Below are 15,766 nucleotides of genomic sequence, written 5' to 3'. Positions count from 1 at the left end.
CACACCAAAATTGATTTTGGCACACCTCTATGTGAGAGCACAATTTTCTATACTCTTCTCATATAAGGGTGTGCCAAAATCAATTAAGGGTTTGTAGTCTCCTAGGGCCAAGGTCATATGTCACAGCCCCACATGGATACATTTCACCATGCTTGGCTCTATGCTTAACCATTACTTGGCCTATGCTTATTTTTAATTCTAATTTCAACTCGAATGTCTTGCATTTTGGCAAAACCCCTAAATTCTAATTTGTATATTTTGTGTAATAATGTTACCTTGTACTGTGTTTCTCAATTCTAAGTTTGTAACTACATTGCCTTTCTTTAATTTTGTTACTCATGTAAATTAAATGTTCATTCAAAATACCCTTTATAATTTGTTATCATTGTTTTCACCTTCAACAATTGTCCAACAAACTAGGAACATCTTATCATTGTTATCTTTTCCCTAACCTCCAAAAACGTCTTGAGGAAACAAGCATCTACTTCTAGTACCTTCCTACATCCCTCCAACCACCCAGTTTTCAACCCTTCAAAGTAAACGAACAACCTCTTAAAAATTGGAGGCTGCTTCTCAGTGTCAGTACTAATAACTTAGTACCAAGGCTGCTACTCTACAATTCAGCCATGTAACCTCCAAGCTTTTTGTAATGGTCACGCATAGAATCATGCAACATCCTATGAGCCTTGTACTTGACTTTATAAGCAAAGTCCCTAGTCATTAACATCTTAAATGCTTTTATAACACACTCTTGAATTTCCTTTACAAGAAAAAAAGGCCTTGTCTTGAATACCTCAAGCAACTGGGAAAGCTACCCATCTTGTCTTAAGTTGTCTATTCCTCTTCATGTTCCTCTGTCAAGTATGCACACCCTTCATAGTCTTGACAACTATACATGCTCCCCTGCTGTCCCATGAAGCATACACATAAACAGGGCAACTGTCAAGGCATTTGACACCTAACCTTTGTTGCCTTTGGTTGTCACTCACTTTGAAATACACATCCCTGCCCTGTAGAATCCAATATCTAGCTACTACATTCCTAACTTCATCCCTATTTGCAGATCTCTGGCCTACATTTCAATTGAAACAACCAAAGTCAGTGTGTGTAGTACACACTAAGAGGTGTGACTTACTTTTCTTTCTTGGATATAAATCCTCTTCACCACTGTCAGGTGGAGTATGCACCTCCTCATCGATTTATTCATAATCACCTTATGGACAAAAACCCTCACAAACATGAGTGCTTGTACCCTCATCAACTTTATCCCTAGCACCAGCTGCCCTTTCCTCTTCCTCCTCTTCTTTGTTCAAACACTTTGCTGCTTCTTTTTGGATTTTTCTTACAATGTCAATTATCTTAGCTGTTGTATCTCTAACCCTTTGCCAAGCTAAAGTGAATTCCTCATCCTCACTTTCTGATTGATACTCCAGCTCATCATCCAAGATCTCCTCCCTTTCCTCTACCTCTAAATCCTCCAACCCTTCTAGCTCTTCCCCTCCTAAAGATAGTCCACCCAAACCCTCACCAACTTCTACTTCTTCCCCATCTCTATATTCTCCACCCTCACTATCATCATCTGTGTAAACATCCCAAAAAAAAACACTCACCCCTTTCCCTTTGTCTAATTCTTGTGGTTTGTATGGTGGGTCCTCTTTGTCACTCTCATAACTATCTGTTGGGATTAAATCATTTATAGGAATAGGGCTATCAGGTCTTGATTCTTGCCATTCATAATTATTCACAAGGTCACTGTTAGTTTGTGAAGCTGCAACAAGGGTAGAGGTTGTGGGATGTGTTTTATCAGATGTGGAGTTAGGACTTATAACATATTTAACTCTAAAAGTACTTTGGTTGGATAAAGAACTAGTTGGCTTAATGGGAACAAATGTAGTATGGGAGCATCTTCTTTGGCCTTTAATGAGATATCAAGGGCTTTTTTGGAAGGTTCACAAATAGTCAAGGATGAATAACCTTTCTTCCTTGGACTAGATCTCACTAGTGGTCCCCTCTTTATAGGCAGTTTTTTAAGTCTCATAATTTTTGGTTGTTTTGATGATGTTGGCTGAAATTCAGAAGGGAAGGGCATAGGGTCATTTTCACCATATTGTACAACATACACCTCCACACCCCTATACTTAAGTGAAACATCTATCATCTCCCTCATACTGTCATTATTATTAACCTTCCTCAACCCATCTACCATACTTCACTAGGTGAAAAAAAGAAGATTGGCACCGAGCTAAGGCCAGCGGTTTTTAAAAACCGAAGAGGAAATTATGGGGAAAAATGAGCGGGATTTTGAGGGGAGGTTATTGGCACCGGTTCAAACCGAACCGGTGGGAAAAATAATAATCCCACCGGTTTGAACTGGTGCCATATTTATATAAAAAAAAGGCTCCCCCTTATAAACCCTAAACCTAAATCATTCTCCTCTTCTACGGCCTTTCTCCTCCTTCTCTCTCCTCTCTCCCCTCTCACGTCTCACCTCCCTGACCTCTCTCCTCTCTCTCATCTCACCCCTCTCTCGTCTCACCCCTCTCTCTTCTCTCTCGTTGCCCTCCTCAAAGCCCCCCCCCCCCCACCACCACCACCGCCACCACCATGTAATGAAGGGTTTTGAGTTTAAGAACAAACTACAGGTTTTTCATATCAAATTCGATCCTTAAAACTCTAGATCTAGAGTTTTTATGGTAGAATTTGACCTTTAAAACCCAAATTCAAGCAAATATCGAGGTTTTGGTGGAATTCAAGGTAAGTTCTATTTTTTATTTCTCTTATTTTGTTTTTTAAGATTTTTTTTATTTTTATTTTATGGTGATGTGGTTGAATTGCGGTGGTGGTGGGTAGTTTAGGTGGGGATGGGGGTCGTGGTGGGTGGGAATCTGGTTTGGGTTGGGGTTGGGGTTTTGGTGGATGGGGGTGGTGGATTACGGGTTTTGGTGGGGCTGGTTCGGTGGTTTTTGGTGGCTGGTGGGGTGATTTTTTGTGGCTGGTGGGGTGGTTTTAGGTGGATGGTTCGGTGTTTCGGTCGTGGGAACTGGGTTACGGGTGGTGGGTCGTGGGTTGTGGACTTGTGGGTGGTGGGTCGTGGGTTGTCGGTGGGTTTTTTTTTTTTTTTTGCAGATTTAATTTTGTTTGTTAATTTATAATTTTGTTTTCATTTTTTGCAGATCTACTGATTCAAGCAATTCAAAGAACTATTTTTTTTTAATTGTAAATTTACAATTTGTTGATGAATATATATGTAATTTATGATTATTATGATTATATTTAAGTATCTCTTAATATTTAAGTGAAAAAAAAAGAAAGAATTTTTTAAAAAAATTTTATTGCATAATTGCCACCGGTTAACCGGTGCCAAAATTAAAGAATAGCCACCGGTTTTGAACCGGTGGCGTTTTTTTTTTTTTTATTTTTTATTTTTGGCATCCCTCGAATGCCCACCGGTTCAAAACCGGTGGCAAATGGGGGTTTTGAACCGGTGGGCATCTCCATTTTTCTACTAGTGCTTAGTCAAGGAATTAAGTACATAAAACCCTGAATTTTATCCTCATATTTTTCACATTTCATAACCAACTCCACAAGATATATAGAAAGCATAAAGTTCACCAGGGTCTACACTAAAGGTTTTATCTTTCCCATTGCTATAACACAACTCACCATTGTCAAGTTGTTTTACCTTTCCCATTGCTATAACGCAACTCACCATTGTCAAGATGTTTTACCTTTTCCATTGCTATAACACCACTCACCATTGTCAAGCTGTTTAAACACCCCTCCATGCCACATTTTCAAGCTTATTTTAGTAGTAGCCATACCTAATTTAACAGCAACTACATTACAATCATGAATGCATTTAAACCAAGCATTTAGGGTTTGAACTAAAACAACACAAACCAACAAAAACAAAACACCAAAAAAACAAACACACAACAATTCACACCCATAATTAACAAATGAATTGAAATTCCATACACAAATTCATCAATATCGAGTTTAATTCATTAGGGTTCGAGATTAAGTTGCAAACTTATGCGCAATTTTAGCGTAATTTAGGGTTAAGAAACTTACCTAAAATGGAAGTTATTTGCTTTTCAAACTACGCTTGTTGCTTCTCCTTGACTGAAATGGATGATCGTGACGTTAGGGAAAAGTACAATTTTGGTTGAATCTTCAATAATGGCGTCAATTTCCCTTTTTCTTTTTTTTCTCGTTGAAGGTACTCTGTTGCAGTATTTAAAGTAGTAATTGAAGGGGAGGGATCGCGGAGTAGCAGAGAGAGTAACGAGAGTAGTTGGGAGGGAGAGTTGACGTGACATTAATGAGGGAGAGCTCCTTTAAGTTAACCTTCTAATCCGGTTTCAAGCCATATGGGTGTGATAAAAATTAAAGGCATACAAAGTTGGGAGTGATAGTAAATAAACGAAAATAGGGATTACTATCGGCATATGAGACAAAATTGGGATTAATTGTGGCAATTTTTACTAATAAAAATAAGCTATTTCATTTCAATACTTTTTGCAATCCGTGCACGCCTGCACGGCATAGGTCTAATCTAATCATTTTATATCATATAACTAATATATAAATTAAAGCTAAACTTTTAGCCAGGTCACGAGGCATTGACGACATTTGGCGTTCCAACTTTTCGCCAAGTGGTCGCCAAGTGTCGCACCACGTTGGATATATTTAAATAGACTTCATAAAATTAAAAAAAATTAGTTTAGAATTCTATTTAAAAAGAATTTTGGATAAAATTGTAGAGTTAGATTTTTATTTTTGATAAAATATCAATATTTCATTACAAATTAAATTATAATTTTATTCAAAAAAATTAGTAGATTATAATTCTATATAAAAAAAAATATTTTTTATATCATAATATTTTTTTGAGCGAAAGAAGTAGTTTAAAGCATAAAATATATTTCACAATCCAATAGCATTTTATTACAATGTAGACCAGTCAATTAGGGTCGAGTCATGGGTCATCTCGGGTGGGATCATTTCAGGTTACGAGTCAAGAAATGTTCAACCTTTGCCCAAAATTTTGGGTTCGGGTCAACCCAATTGGTTTGGAACATTTATTTTATTTAATTATTTTTTTGCTATTTTTTATATTTTCAATGTATTAAATTAAATTGAACATTTCCACCAACATTATTATTAGTCATTAGATGTCTACAAGATAGCAAACCATCACAAAAGCACATCAATTCCTAACTAATTTTGTATCAATGATATATTTTTAAAATTTGACATATAAATTAAAAATTTATCTTAAAATTCAATAAACAACTCGGGCATCGCACAGGGAAAAAAACTAATAACTAATATATAGTGCTAAACTTTTAGCCAGGTCACAACATTGTGACAGTTGGCATTCCAACTTTTCGCCAAGTGTCGTGTCACGTTGGATAGATTTAAATATAATTCATAAGATAAAAAAAAGTTAATTTAGAATTCTATTTGGATAGAATTTTAGGATAAAATTTATAATTTAGAGTTTTATTAACGATAAAATGCCAATATTTCAGATGTACAAATTGAATTATAATTTTATTCAAAAAAATTACTAGATTATAATTCTAAAAAATTATCATATAAATTTATTTATTTATATCATAATATTTTTTAGAGCGAAGGGAGTAGTTTAAAGCGTAAAACATTCATTTATAATATATACTACTAAATTATATACTTCACAATCTAATAGAATAGATACCTGTCAATTAGGGATGGGTCATGAAACATCTCGGATTGGGTCACTTCAGGTTCGAGTCAAGAAATGTTCGAGTCAATCCAACGTGCTTTGAACAATTATTTTATTTAGTTTATTTTTTGCTAATTTTTTCTTTTAATGTATTAAAGCGAACATTTTCACCAATATTATTATTAGTCATTATATGCCTACTGGATAGCATATCATCAGAAAAACACATTAATTCCTAATTAATTTTGTATCAATGAAATATTTTAAATTTTGCATATATATTATAAATTTATCTTAAAATTCAAAAAACAATTCGCATATCGCAGCACGAGACACAAAACTAATAACCTAAATAAAAAATACGGCTATTTCATCAAATGCCACTGAGCACTTTAATAATTCACCAAAAGCTATCACGGTTTTCAAAATTCACCAAATGCCACCCAGTTTTTATTAAATTCACTGATTGTCATTACTGACTATCAACCGTTAACTCCGTTATTCATTAGGGTTTAATTATGACACATGTCATGATATAATAAGTCCATTTATCTTAATTTTATAAAAATAAAAATAAAAAAACCAAAAATTTTCCCCGCCACCTACCCACCACCGCCAAACCCTAGCCCCTCCCCTTAGCTCGCTGGAAAACGGCCGACCACCCCCTTAATCACAAAAAATCGGCCGCCCTTTAGCACCCCTACTGACCCACCGTCGACCCCCAAAACCACCCACGCTGCCCGCCTTGACCCCAAATTAAAAACTACCAACACGAGCTTTAATCAAGCACCCTCTTCTTTCCTCCGTCGTCAAAATCGCCTCTCCTCCCTCCCCCCCCCCCCCTCGAAATGGTCGTTTTGAAGGTGGGAGAAGGGAGGAGGGGCGTTTTTACTGGTGGTGTTTGGGGTCGGGGCAGGCTATGTGGGTGGTTTTTGGGGTGGGGGAAGCTCGTGTTGGTGGTTTATGGGGTCGGGGCAGTTTGTGTGGGAGGTTTTGGGGGTCGGCGGTGGGTCAGGTGGGATGGCTAAAGGACCGGTCGGACGATTGTTAGTGGTTAAGGGGTGGCCGATCGTGGCGAGATAAGGGGAGGGGCTAGGGTTTGGCGGTGGTGGGTAGGTGGCCGAGAAAATTTTTGGGTTTTTTTAAAATTTTTTTTTTTTTATGAATTAAGATAAATGGTCCAATCATATCATAATTAAACCTTAATAACTAACGGAGTTAATGGTCATTAGTCATTAATAGCACTTGGTGAATTTTTAAAAAATTGGGTGACATTTGATAAATCAAGAAAAGTCATATGTCATTTGGTAAATTTTTAAACAAAAACTTTTTTATACATCCGGTTTACACTAACATTAGTGTACATCGAACAGTATAAGAGTAACTTTTAGCTAATTTTAGGGTAACTTTTTGTCTTTTTTTGGGTAACTTTAAACATAATAAAATTTTGGGTTTTTCTACATAGTACCCCTGAGATATTCACTTTTCTAAGCTGTGCCCACCCATTTTCAAAATTCTACACTGTAACCCCAAACTACCTTTAGTGTCTGCGATGTAACCCCCCACTAATCCTAAAGTTAACACCGTTAACTTTTGTTAAAAAATCTGTTTTTTTTTTTTAAAAAAAAAAAAAAAAAAAAACCTTCCCTCCTGCAAAACCACCCACGCACCACCAACCATTCCCTCCTCCAAACCCACCCACCCAGCGAACCACCCACCGGACTTCACCCAAGCCACCGAACTTCACCCAAGCCACCGCACCCACCCTGCGAACCGCACCCATCACAACGCACCATCGAAAGAACAGCAGCAATTCGCCGTCGATTCGACCACCAAAAATCTGATGAAGGACGAAAAACTCCAATCCTTTACCCTTTCACCCTCAAAATGGTTGGAATCGACCATTGAAACCCCGAATGGTCGATTTGGCCGTTTATAGGGTGAGTAAAAAGGGGAGTGCGTGGTTTTGCGCGGCAGTGGTTGGGGCTGAGGTGTTTGGGTTGGGCTAGGGTGGTGCGTCAGTCGCGGAGTTTGGGGTTGGGCTAAGGTGGTGCATTGGCTGGAGTAGGTGGGGATGGGAGTGCCGATAGCTGTTGCCGGCAGTGGCTGTGGTGGGGTTGGTTAGGGTTAGGTTCAATTTTCTTCATGGTTGTTGGTGTGTGGCGGTTGTGCTAGGTGTGGTGGTTGTTGGGTGTGGCGGTGGCTGGGTGCGTTAGTTAGGGTGGTTAAGGCTGGGTCGTGAGGGTGTGAGGGAGGCAACATAAAACTAACGGTAATAGCTAACGGCAACTTAACGGCAGGGTTACATCATAGACACTAAAGGTAGTTTGGGGTTACAGTGTGGAATTTTGAAAATGGGTAGGCACAACTTAGAAAAGTGAATACCTCAGGGGTACTATGTAGAAAAACCCTAAAATTTTTATATAAATCAACAACAAGAAAAGTTTTATAAAGGTAATTTAATTACATTCAATCACTAATAATTGATTTATAGTCATTTAAAATGTGATTCTTTACTAATAAAGCGTAGATAAATTTTATTTGAATTGGGTTACTTTAACGCATACTGGGATAACTTTTATTCATTTAAGGGATAACTTTTAATCACTTTAGGTTATCTTTATAATAGATATACAATAATTATTGTACACCCGATTTTTTTTTTAAGTTTATGATTTCTAAAATGCTCATTAACATTCGATGAAATAGCGGTAAAAAGTAAGAATTCCCAAAGTAGAGGAACAACAAAACTTTCTTAGATCCACTAGAAAGCATTCCGGACATACAAAACTTTTCCGACCAGATTGGAATCTCGTTATTTTTCTGAATTTGAATCGAAGAAGATTTGCAAACTCTCTTAGGTAAAAAAGTTTTATTTATTTTTTAATTGTTACTTAATTAATAACCTATAAAATAAATCAGTTGAAGGTTCAATTCTTCATAAAACCCTTCAAACCAATTCTTGGGTTTTGCTGAATTTTATGTTTGTATACAGCAGCAAAATTCTGGGTTTATTTAATTTTCTTATGTGAATTATTTGTGATTTCTTGAATCTGATATTTTCCTCTTTGAATAATTTATGGGTGTTGTTTCAATCAAATTCTTGGTTTTTGCTGTCTTTGATTTTTGTAATTCATGGCAAAATTCTGGGTTTTTATTTTATATTTCATACTTCGTACTATTATTTAACTTTACTGTTGTTTAATTTTGTTGGGTTAATTACTTAATTGAATTTTGTAGTTTTCTTTTTGAATAATTTCTGGGTATTGCAATTGATTTATTTCTTGGAAACTCTTTATCAGAAATTTTTTTGCAGCTGATTGAAGAGAGGATTTGGGCAGTGCGGCTATTTTCTTTCAATTCTGAAGAACGAATATGAAAGGAAATGGGAGCTATGTGCCACCTCCTTATATACCCCTGGGGCAGTCTGAGGAAGATTATGAAGCTTTAACTGCAGGGATCAATGATGTTAAAGCTTCTGCTTCGGCTTCGATTAGTGATGGCACTGTGCAGTGGTCTTCTGGAATCTGTGCTTGTTGCGACGATACCCCGAGCTGTATGCTACTATCTGACTTGTGACACTTGATTAAAACACAAGGATGAGTTTGTCAAAGGTGCAATTTGAGCATATTAAAAAAAAAAAAAAAAATTATTACTGAAAGATGTAGTTTAGGTGATATTTATCTTGATTTTATGCATTGTAGATAATTAATGACTCAGTTAGATTTCTTGTATGGTGCCTTTGAAGTGAATATAAACTCTTACTTCATATATTTTAATTGATATCATTGCTCAAAATCCTTTACAAAACTCTTACTTCATATTGCCTCATTTAAGCTCAACTAATGGTTTTATGCATATAGGTTTCCACTTTGCAATATAAATTTACCACCAGATTAGATTATGAGGTTTCCATATATTTGGTCCTAACACATGTTTTTTGACTATATTTGATGTTCTGAGAATTGCATTACACCATCGAGTCCCTTCTGATGTGTCTTGCTCTTGCCTATCTTGAATTAATAATCCTATCAATAAGTTTTCATTTTGGTGCCCAGTCCCTGTGTACATCATTGTTTTACTCTCTTTTTCTTTTTTTTTTTAAAAAAAACTCTAAATAATTGAAGTATTTTATTTGAGGGTTGTACATGCTACTTATTTGGATCATTGAATTGGGAATACTGCAAATCAGAGATACCTTACTTTTTCTTATTTACTCAATGCAGGTTGTATAGGTACCTTTTGCCCCTGCTATCTCTTTGCTAAGAATGCTGAGTTTCTGGGTTCTGGAACTCTGGCAGGACCTTGTGTGGTTCATTGTATGCTTTGGACCCTAGCCAGCAGTGGTTGTTTCATGTATTGTATACTTTTGGGGTTGCCTGGATGTCTTCTTTCATCTTATGCATACAACTATCGAAAGATACTTCGAACCAAGTATAATCTGCCGGTAAGTCATCTTTGCTATATTTGCTTTCTTGTCTTTATATTTCCCATATATAGGAGATGTAATTCCATAAACCTGGAGAATGCTTCTGAATTTCATCCTCGCTTCTTGTAGTTGTGTAGTGTGTATGATTATTGGAGGTTTATAAATTGCTGTTTTTTGCTGTCTGTTTTCAGTCACTAAATTATTCTTTTTACGATTAGTTCCTTTTGTAGAAGACATAATTTCAGGGATCGTTTGTTTAGAGAGGATTTAGGAAAAGATATGAGGAAAGGGGTAGATAAGGAAAAAACATTAAAAACTGCAAATTTCCTTGTGTGTTTGGGTTGACAAGTAAAAGGGAATCAAAGCCTACTGCAACCACCCTTTCTATGTTTCGCTATATTTTTTCCACCACCAAGCCTACTCTCAATCCTCACTAGATCGTCTTCCACCACCGAACCACTCTCTCTCCTCACTCTATCTTCTTAATTTTTCTACAATCTTCTAGATCTTCACCAAAACCTTACTCCGCCACATATGGTACGAAAATACGGTTTTGGTCACAATTGTAATAATTTTCACTGTGTTATGTGAACAGAGTTGATGCATTGATCCCAGACTGTTTTGTGGTTGTCACGTGATACAAATATGATACATATGTAATTGTATGCGATTAGAGTAGTTAGAGTAGATTATTAGAGGCTAAGAGCCAATATATGGGAGACATGGGAGATTTTTCACGCTGTCTTTGAATAGTAAGTAACTTTTGAGTGTAACACAGGATGTAATGTTCAATTTAGGAATGGTACAAGTGATTCAGATGAGGATATGAGATCACTGGTTTTTGAAATGCCCCTTATTCAACATGAAAAATCCTTTACAATGTGGCCTAACAGAAATGATACAGCTGTATTTTTGTACTATGGCAGCATCTACTATGCCAATATGCTAGATGCTGCCATCTCCATTACCGCATTGCACAATTGAGAGTTTTAGGTCCAAATCTGACCTCAAAACTCCAAAATCTGAGCATTAATGGTCAATCGACCATTAGTTTATTTTAATTTTTAATTTATTTATTTATTTATTTTAATCGTGGTCAGTCTTTCTAAATCTCTCTTTCTCTTATTTGCCTTTTCTCTTTCTTGGTGGTTGTGGTTGACTTTTTATTGACAAGTAAAGATCTTATTGCCAAAAAGGGAAAGTGACAGAGAAATCAAAAGCCTACAACCACCAAAACACAAACCAACAACATCAATCTCTATCAGTTTCATTAAGCCTACAAGCAACATTAAAAGTTATCTCCTTGACAACCTGATCAGCAGACTTCGTGTTCTTGCCAAAAATTGCTTCTTTGCCATTATATTCAGCATTCCTGTTACAGTGTAGCATGCGTAGAACACTTTCCCAAATTGAATAAGAGTAGCTGCAAGTAAACAACAAGTGTTGAACTGTTTCTCCATGCTTTCGACATAAAACACACTCATAATTAACTTGAATCCCCCAAGACGGAAACCTGTCATTTGTACTTGGCCTATTTTTAATAGCTAACATAGAACAGACAAACTTCTCAGACTCGCTTTATTGCAATAAATTACTGTTCTCCAATCCACTTGTTTCAAAATCACTTTTTTCCTTGAAATAAGTAATTAACTAAATATTACTCCAATCACCAGTAGTACCAGTATATTTCCTACACTCAAAGATCTTCCTCACCAATCAAGATGCAGCTTTAGGAATCTCCATGGTTAAGATGTTCCTGGATTTAATTTAATAGGAATGAATCCACTTCAACCAGAGTTTGTCTCTTTTAACCCAAAGGCCATAGCAACATGGATAAAGCAACTTTAGGATGCAAATCAAATCCCAAGCAATAGGAGCCTATTCAGTGCTAGAAATATCACCAGCCCAATGAAAAGTTCTACAGATAAGTTCAATAGCTCTAATGACTTAGTCTGGCTTAAATAAGGTGCAGATGTCGATTGGAGTCTTCCAACATTAGAAAGCTTCTTAACTACCCGATATCACCCTACTATTCTACTAATATATCTATCAGCTGGGGGTTTGCACTTTTATAGAGAGCGTTCAACTTGATAAAGGAGTACCCAAATATGTAAAGAGTAAACTTTCTTTAAAGAATGATCAATTGCTAAGCCTACGGTGGGTTCATAACGCTCTCAATTCAACAAATGCAGTAAGGTCGCTAACACATCAGAATTGCTAATTGTAATTGAAAATAAACCTCAAAAAATAAGAATTTTTTATTCAAACTCTTATTAACATGAAGGAAATTTTGACTTTTACCAAAAAAATAAAAAAAAATTTAAAAAAAAAAAAAATAGTTTTTAACCACCAAAAATTCTAAAACTTTTATTTTACCACACAAAAAAAAAAGTTTATAAAAATTGTTTTTTACCACCTAACGTCAAAAAACTGTTAAATCTAACGATTTAAAAAAAAAATTCTTTGAATTTCGTGTGCAAAACATGTTATTCTTAGGTTTAGGGGGGCATTTTGAACCTATAAATCTAATTTGAGGTCAAAATTGACAAAAAATGGTCGAAAATGCTTCATTTTGCGTGAAACACGCAAAATAAGACATTTCCGATCATTTTTTATCAATTTTGACCTCAAATTGGAGTCATAGGGTCAAAATGCCTCCCAAAACCCCTAAATATCATATTTTTGACACGAAAATCGAAGAATTAAAAAAATTTCGTTAGGTTTTTTAACGACAAGTGGTAAAAAACAACTTTTAATTTTTTATTTGGTGGTAAAGTATACGTTTTAGAAGTTTTGGTGGTTAAAAACCTTTTTTTTTTTTTTTTTTTTTGTTTGTAGTAAAAGTCAAAAAATCCTAACATGAATTAATCAAACAATTAATGTGGTTGTAAGATTTGTCAAACTATCAATTTGAGATATCAACAATCAATAAAATCAGTAATTTCAATCAATATTCGTCATATAAACATGGATTCCCAAACATAGAAATAAAACTACTCAAGCATGAAATAAATAATTAAATTAGATGTAAGAAAGAACCTATAATTGAAAGCACTAAATTGATAAATAAAATAAAGAGAAATTAAAAAATATCAATAAATTGAAATAATAAACCTAAGAATCATCCATGGAAGAATCCGTGGAGATCTCAGAAACTTCAACGAATGTAAAATAATAAAAGGCATGAGGGAAAATAGTTCCTCTTCCTAAATTCTAATCTAAAACTAATTAAGCAAAAGAAATAAGAAAATAAAGTACATAAGCATAGCAATTGGTTAAAGGTGATGATGATGCAATGATAATCAGAAAACACACATCTAACGAGCTATGAATGCAGCAAATGTTGGGGGCAGATTCGAAGCTTGGACTTTGCGGCCATAGCTTGTCGTGCGGGCATAGGGAAATTTTGCAGTCTCTTTATCTCTTCTTATAAGAAGCGTATATGGGGGTGTGACCTATCATTAAAAAAACTCTTCTGCTATGTTTGGGTAACAAATTAGAAGGGAAATGAAAGGGAGGGAAATAGGATGAAGGGGAAGGAAGGGAAAGTGGAGGAAATGATGAGCTCCATTTTCCCTCCAAATCTCTCCAATTTTGAAGGGATGATCTTTATTAAAGGAGGAGGGAAAATGGATCCCTCCCCCTCCCCTTCCCTCCCCCAACATATTATCCAAACAAGGAAGTTTGTCTCCCTCCCTTTCCCTTTCCCTTCCTTTCCTTCCATTTTTTGTTATCCAAACATAGCCTTCAAGTATAGTTTCCAATGCAACTTGAATCACTTCTGATGTTGTATAACTCAAGTTATGATAAAAAGAATGAACAAGGATCAATTTTTGCCACTTTTTGTAACCATTGTATAACTTCGTTATTAACTCAAATTCATTCCTGAAAGGCGCTTAGCGATCGCTGTGGATGCTATTTTCATTAATCATTCATAATTTTCTCAAAATAAACATCCACGAACATTAACTCTTCAATCAATGAACTTTATCAATCAACTTTCCGTCTAAATATCAATCAAATCAACTCAAAATCACCTAAAACATTAAGAAAATACAAAAAAAAAAAAAGCACAAAATGAAAAACTTATGCAAATATGACAATGACTAAAAGACCTAAAATTACTATAAAAGCAGCATAAACGTGCCTCTAAATCCTATTAATATGATTCTTCAAGTGGTAAAATTAATAATTAAAATGACCTAAAAAACAACAAAAACGGAAGTGAGGGGGGGGGGGGGGGGGGGGGGGATGTTGTCATGTAGCTATGTTTTACAAAATGAAGCTTTAAAAGAAAAAAATGAAGTAGGTGTTGCTAAAGTTTTCATCATACTTCGAGGTTTGAAATTAGTATGAGTGAATGTTTTTTTTTTGCTGTAAAGAGAGAAGTGATTGTTATGGGGACATATCGCAGCAACAAATTTTAAAAGGTTTAAAATCTCTCTTCTTTCCAAGTTTCCATCCACTACTTCCTCTCCCCCACCCCAAGTCAAAAGGCATGAATGGGGTGCCATCCACCTGCAGTTCACCAGTGCCAATGTGTTGCTCTTCATCTTCTCATGATGTGGACTTGCACTCGGATAGGGATTAGAATAATTTATTGAATTTACTGCTATAATTAAGGCAATTGGACTTGCACTTGCACTTGCAGAGGAGGAATAATGGACTTTATGTTGTCTATTAGTGATATTGTGCTCGACAATGAATATTAATTGATTAAATTCTGTCAGTGTTTACTACAAATTTACTCTCGTTCCAGTTATCTTCTATTTTAGCATTTGTTTTGTCTTGTCTTTTGCTAAGATTTCTTTCAATAGCAGAGTCCCCAAAGGATTCTGCTGTTTCAATATCTTTTTGATATATAGGATGGTTTTAGTTTTTCCCTCAAACCTTTAGCTTCATAGTTTTAATCTTTGGTATTATTGTGACGCAGGAGGCACCCTGTGGAGATTTTGCAACTCATTTTTTTTGTCATATATGTGCCTTGTGCCAAGAATACAGGGAAATCTGTGAAAGATCTGGTGATCCCAATTATGGTGACCCTAAACGACCTGTAATTACTGCTCCACCTGTTCAGAAAATGGAACCGCGTCCAGGAGAGTGATGCTTCGTTGTATTATCCTGGCTTGTCGGCCATGCTGCGACTCTGATTTCAAGTTATCATCAAAGAGTCCTAGGTTGTCAATGTTCTGTTTTGTAAATTGTCTAGTCTCATGTCATGGATATAAATATCTTTCTGAGAGACTTGGAGGGATTTAATCATCTTTCTCAGAGACATTTGGATCTTTTTATATACTGGTAATCATAGTGGAAAATGTAACTTAAGTGTAGAAAGGGGGCTTGAATCTGTTGGACATGTATTGATGCAGAAACCGAGTTTTGTTTGAAACGATAGTAGACCAAGTCTATCATTTACTCTCTCGTATAGGATAAGTGTAATAGTTGTATTTTCATGATCACTAATGTACAACTTTGATACATTTTTATCTTTGATTATGAATTTCTTTCGTACTAAACATTAGGAAATTTTGTAAAAAATCGCTTTTCAAATACACCACTTGTTTTTTACGAACTTAAAAAATACACCCCAAAATGCAAACCAATAAGTATCACCACCCCTCTCC

General features: G+C 35.6%; 1 protein-coding gene across 1 annotated transcript; it reads left to right on the top strand.

Annotated features, from left to right (window-relative positions):
• Nucleotides 1-8,417: 8,417 nt before the first annotated feature.
• Nucleotides 8,418-15,638, top strand: LOC145634640 (protein PLANT CADMIUM RESISTANCE 10-like). Its single transcript, XM_081686045.1, has 4 exons — nt 8,418-8,574; nt 9,016-9,269; nt 9,940-10,160; nt 15,076-15,638. Exons 2-4 carry the CDS (start codon nt 9,089-9,091, stop codon nt 15,244-15,246), a joined length of 573 nt encoding a protein of 190 aa, XP_081542171.1. The 5' UTR covers nt 8,418-8,574; nt 9,016-9,088; the 3' UTR covers nt 15,247-15,638.
• Nucleotides 15,639-15,766: the final 128 nt, after the last annotated feature.

The sequence above is a fragment of the Chenopodium album genome, chromosome 6 (genome assembly GCF_948465745.1).
Source record: "Chenopodium album chromosome 6, dcCheAlbu1.1, whole genome shotgun sequence".
Classification (NCBI taxonomy): domain Eukaryota; kingdom Viridiplantae; phylum Streptophyta; class Magnoliopsida; order Caryophyllales; family Amaranthaceae; genus Chenopodium; species Chenopodium album.
This window is presented reverse-complemented; position numbering and strand designations above follow the sequence as displayed.

Excerpts from the sequence above, each read along its gene's own strand:
- LOC145634640 (XM_081686045.1), top strand. The coding sequence starts at position 9,089 with ATGAAAGGAAATGGGAGCTATGTGCCACCTCCTTATATACCCCTGGGG. Across the intron at positions 9,270-9,939 it reads TTGCGACGATACCCCGAGCT|GTTGTATAGGTACCTTTTGC; the intron begins GTATGCTACTAT and ends TACTCAATGCAG. Across the intron at positions 10,161-15,075 it reads GAACCAAGTATAATCTGCCG|GAGGCACCCTGTGGAGATTT; the intron begins GTAAGTCATCTT and ends ATTGTGACGCAG.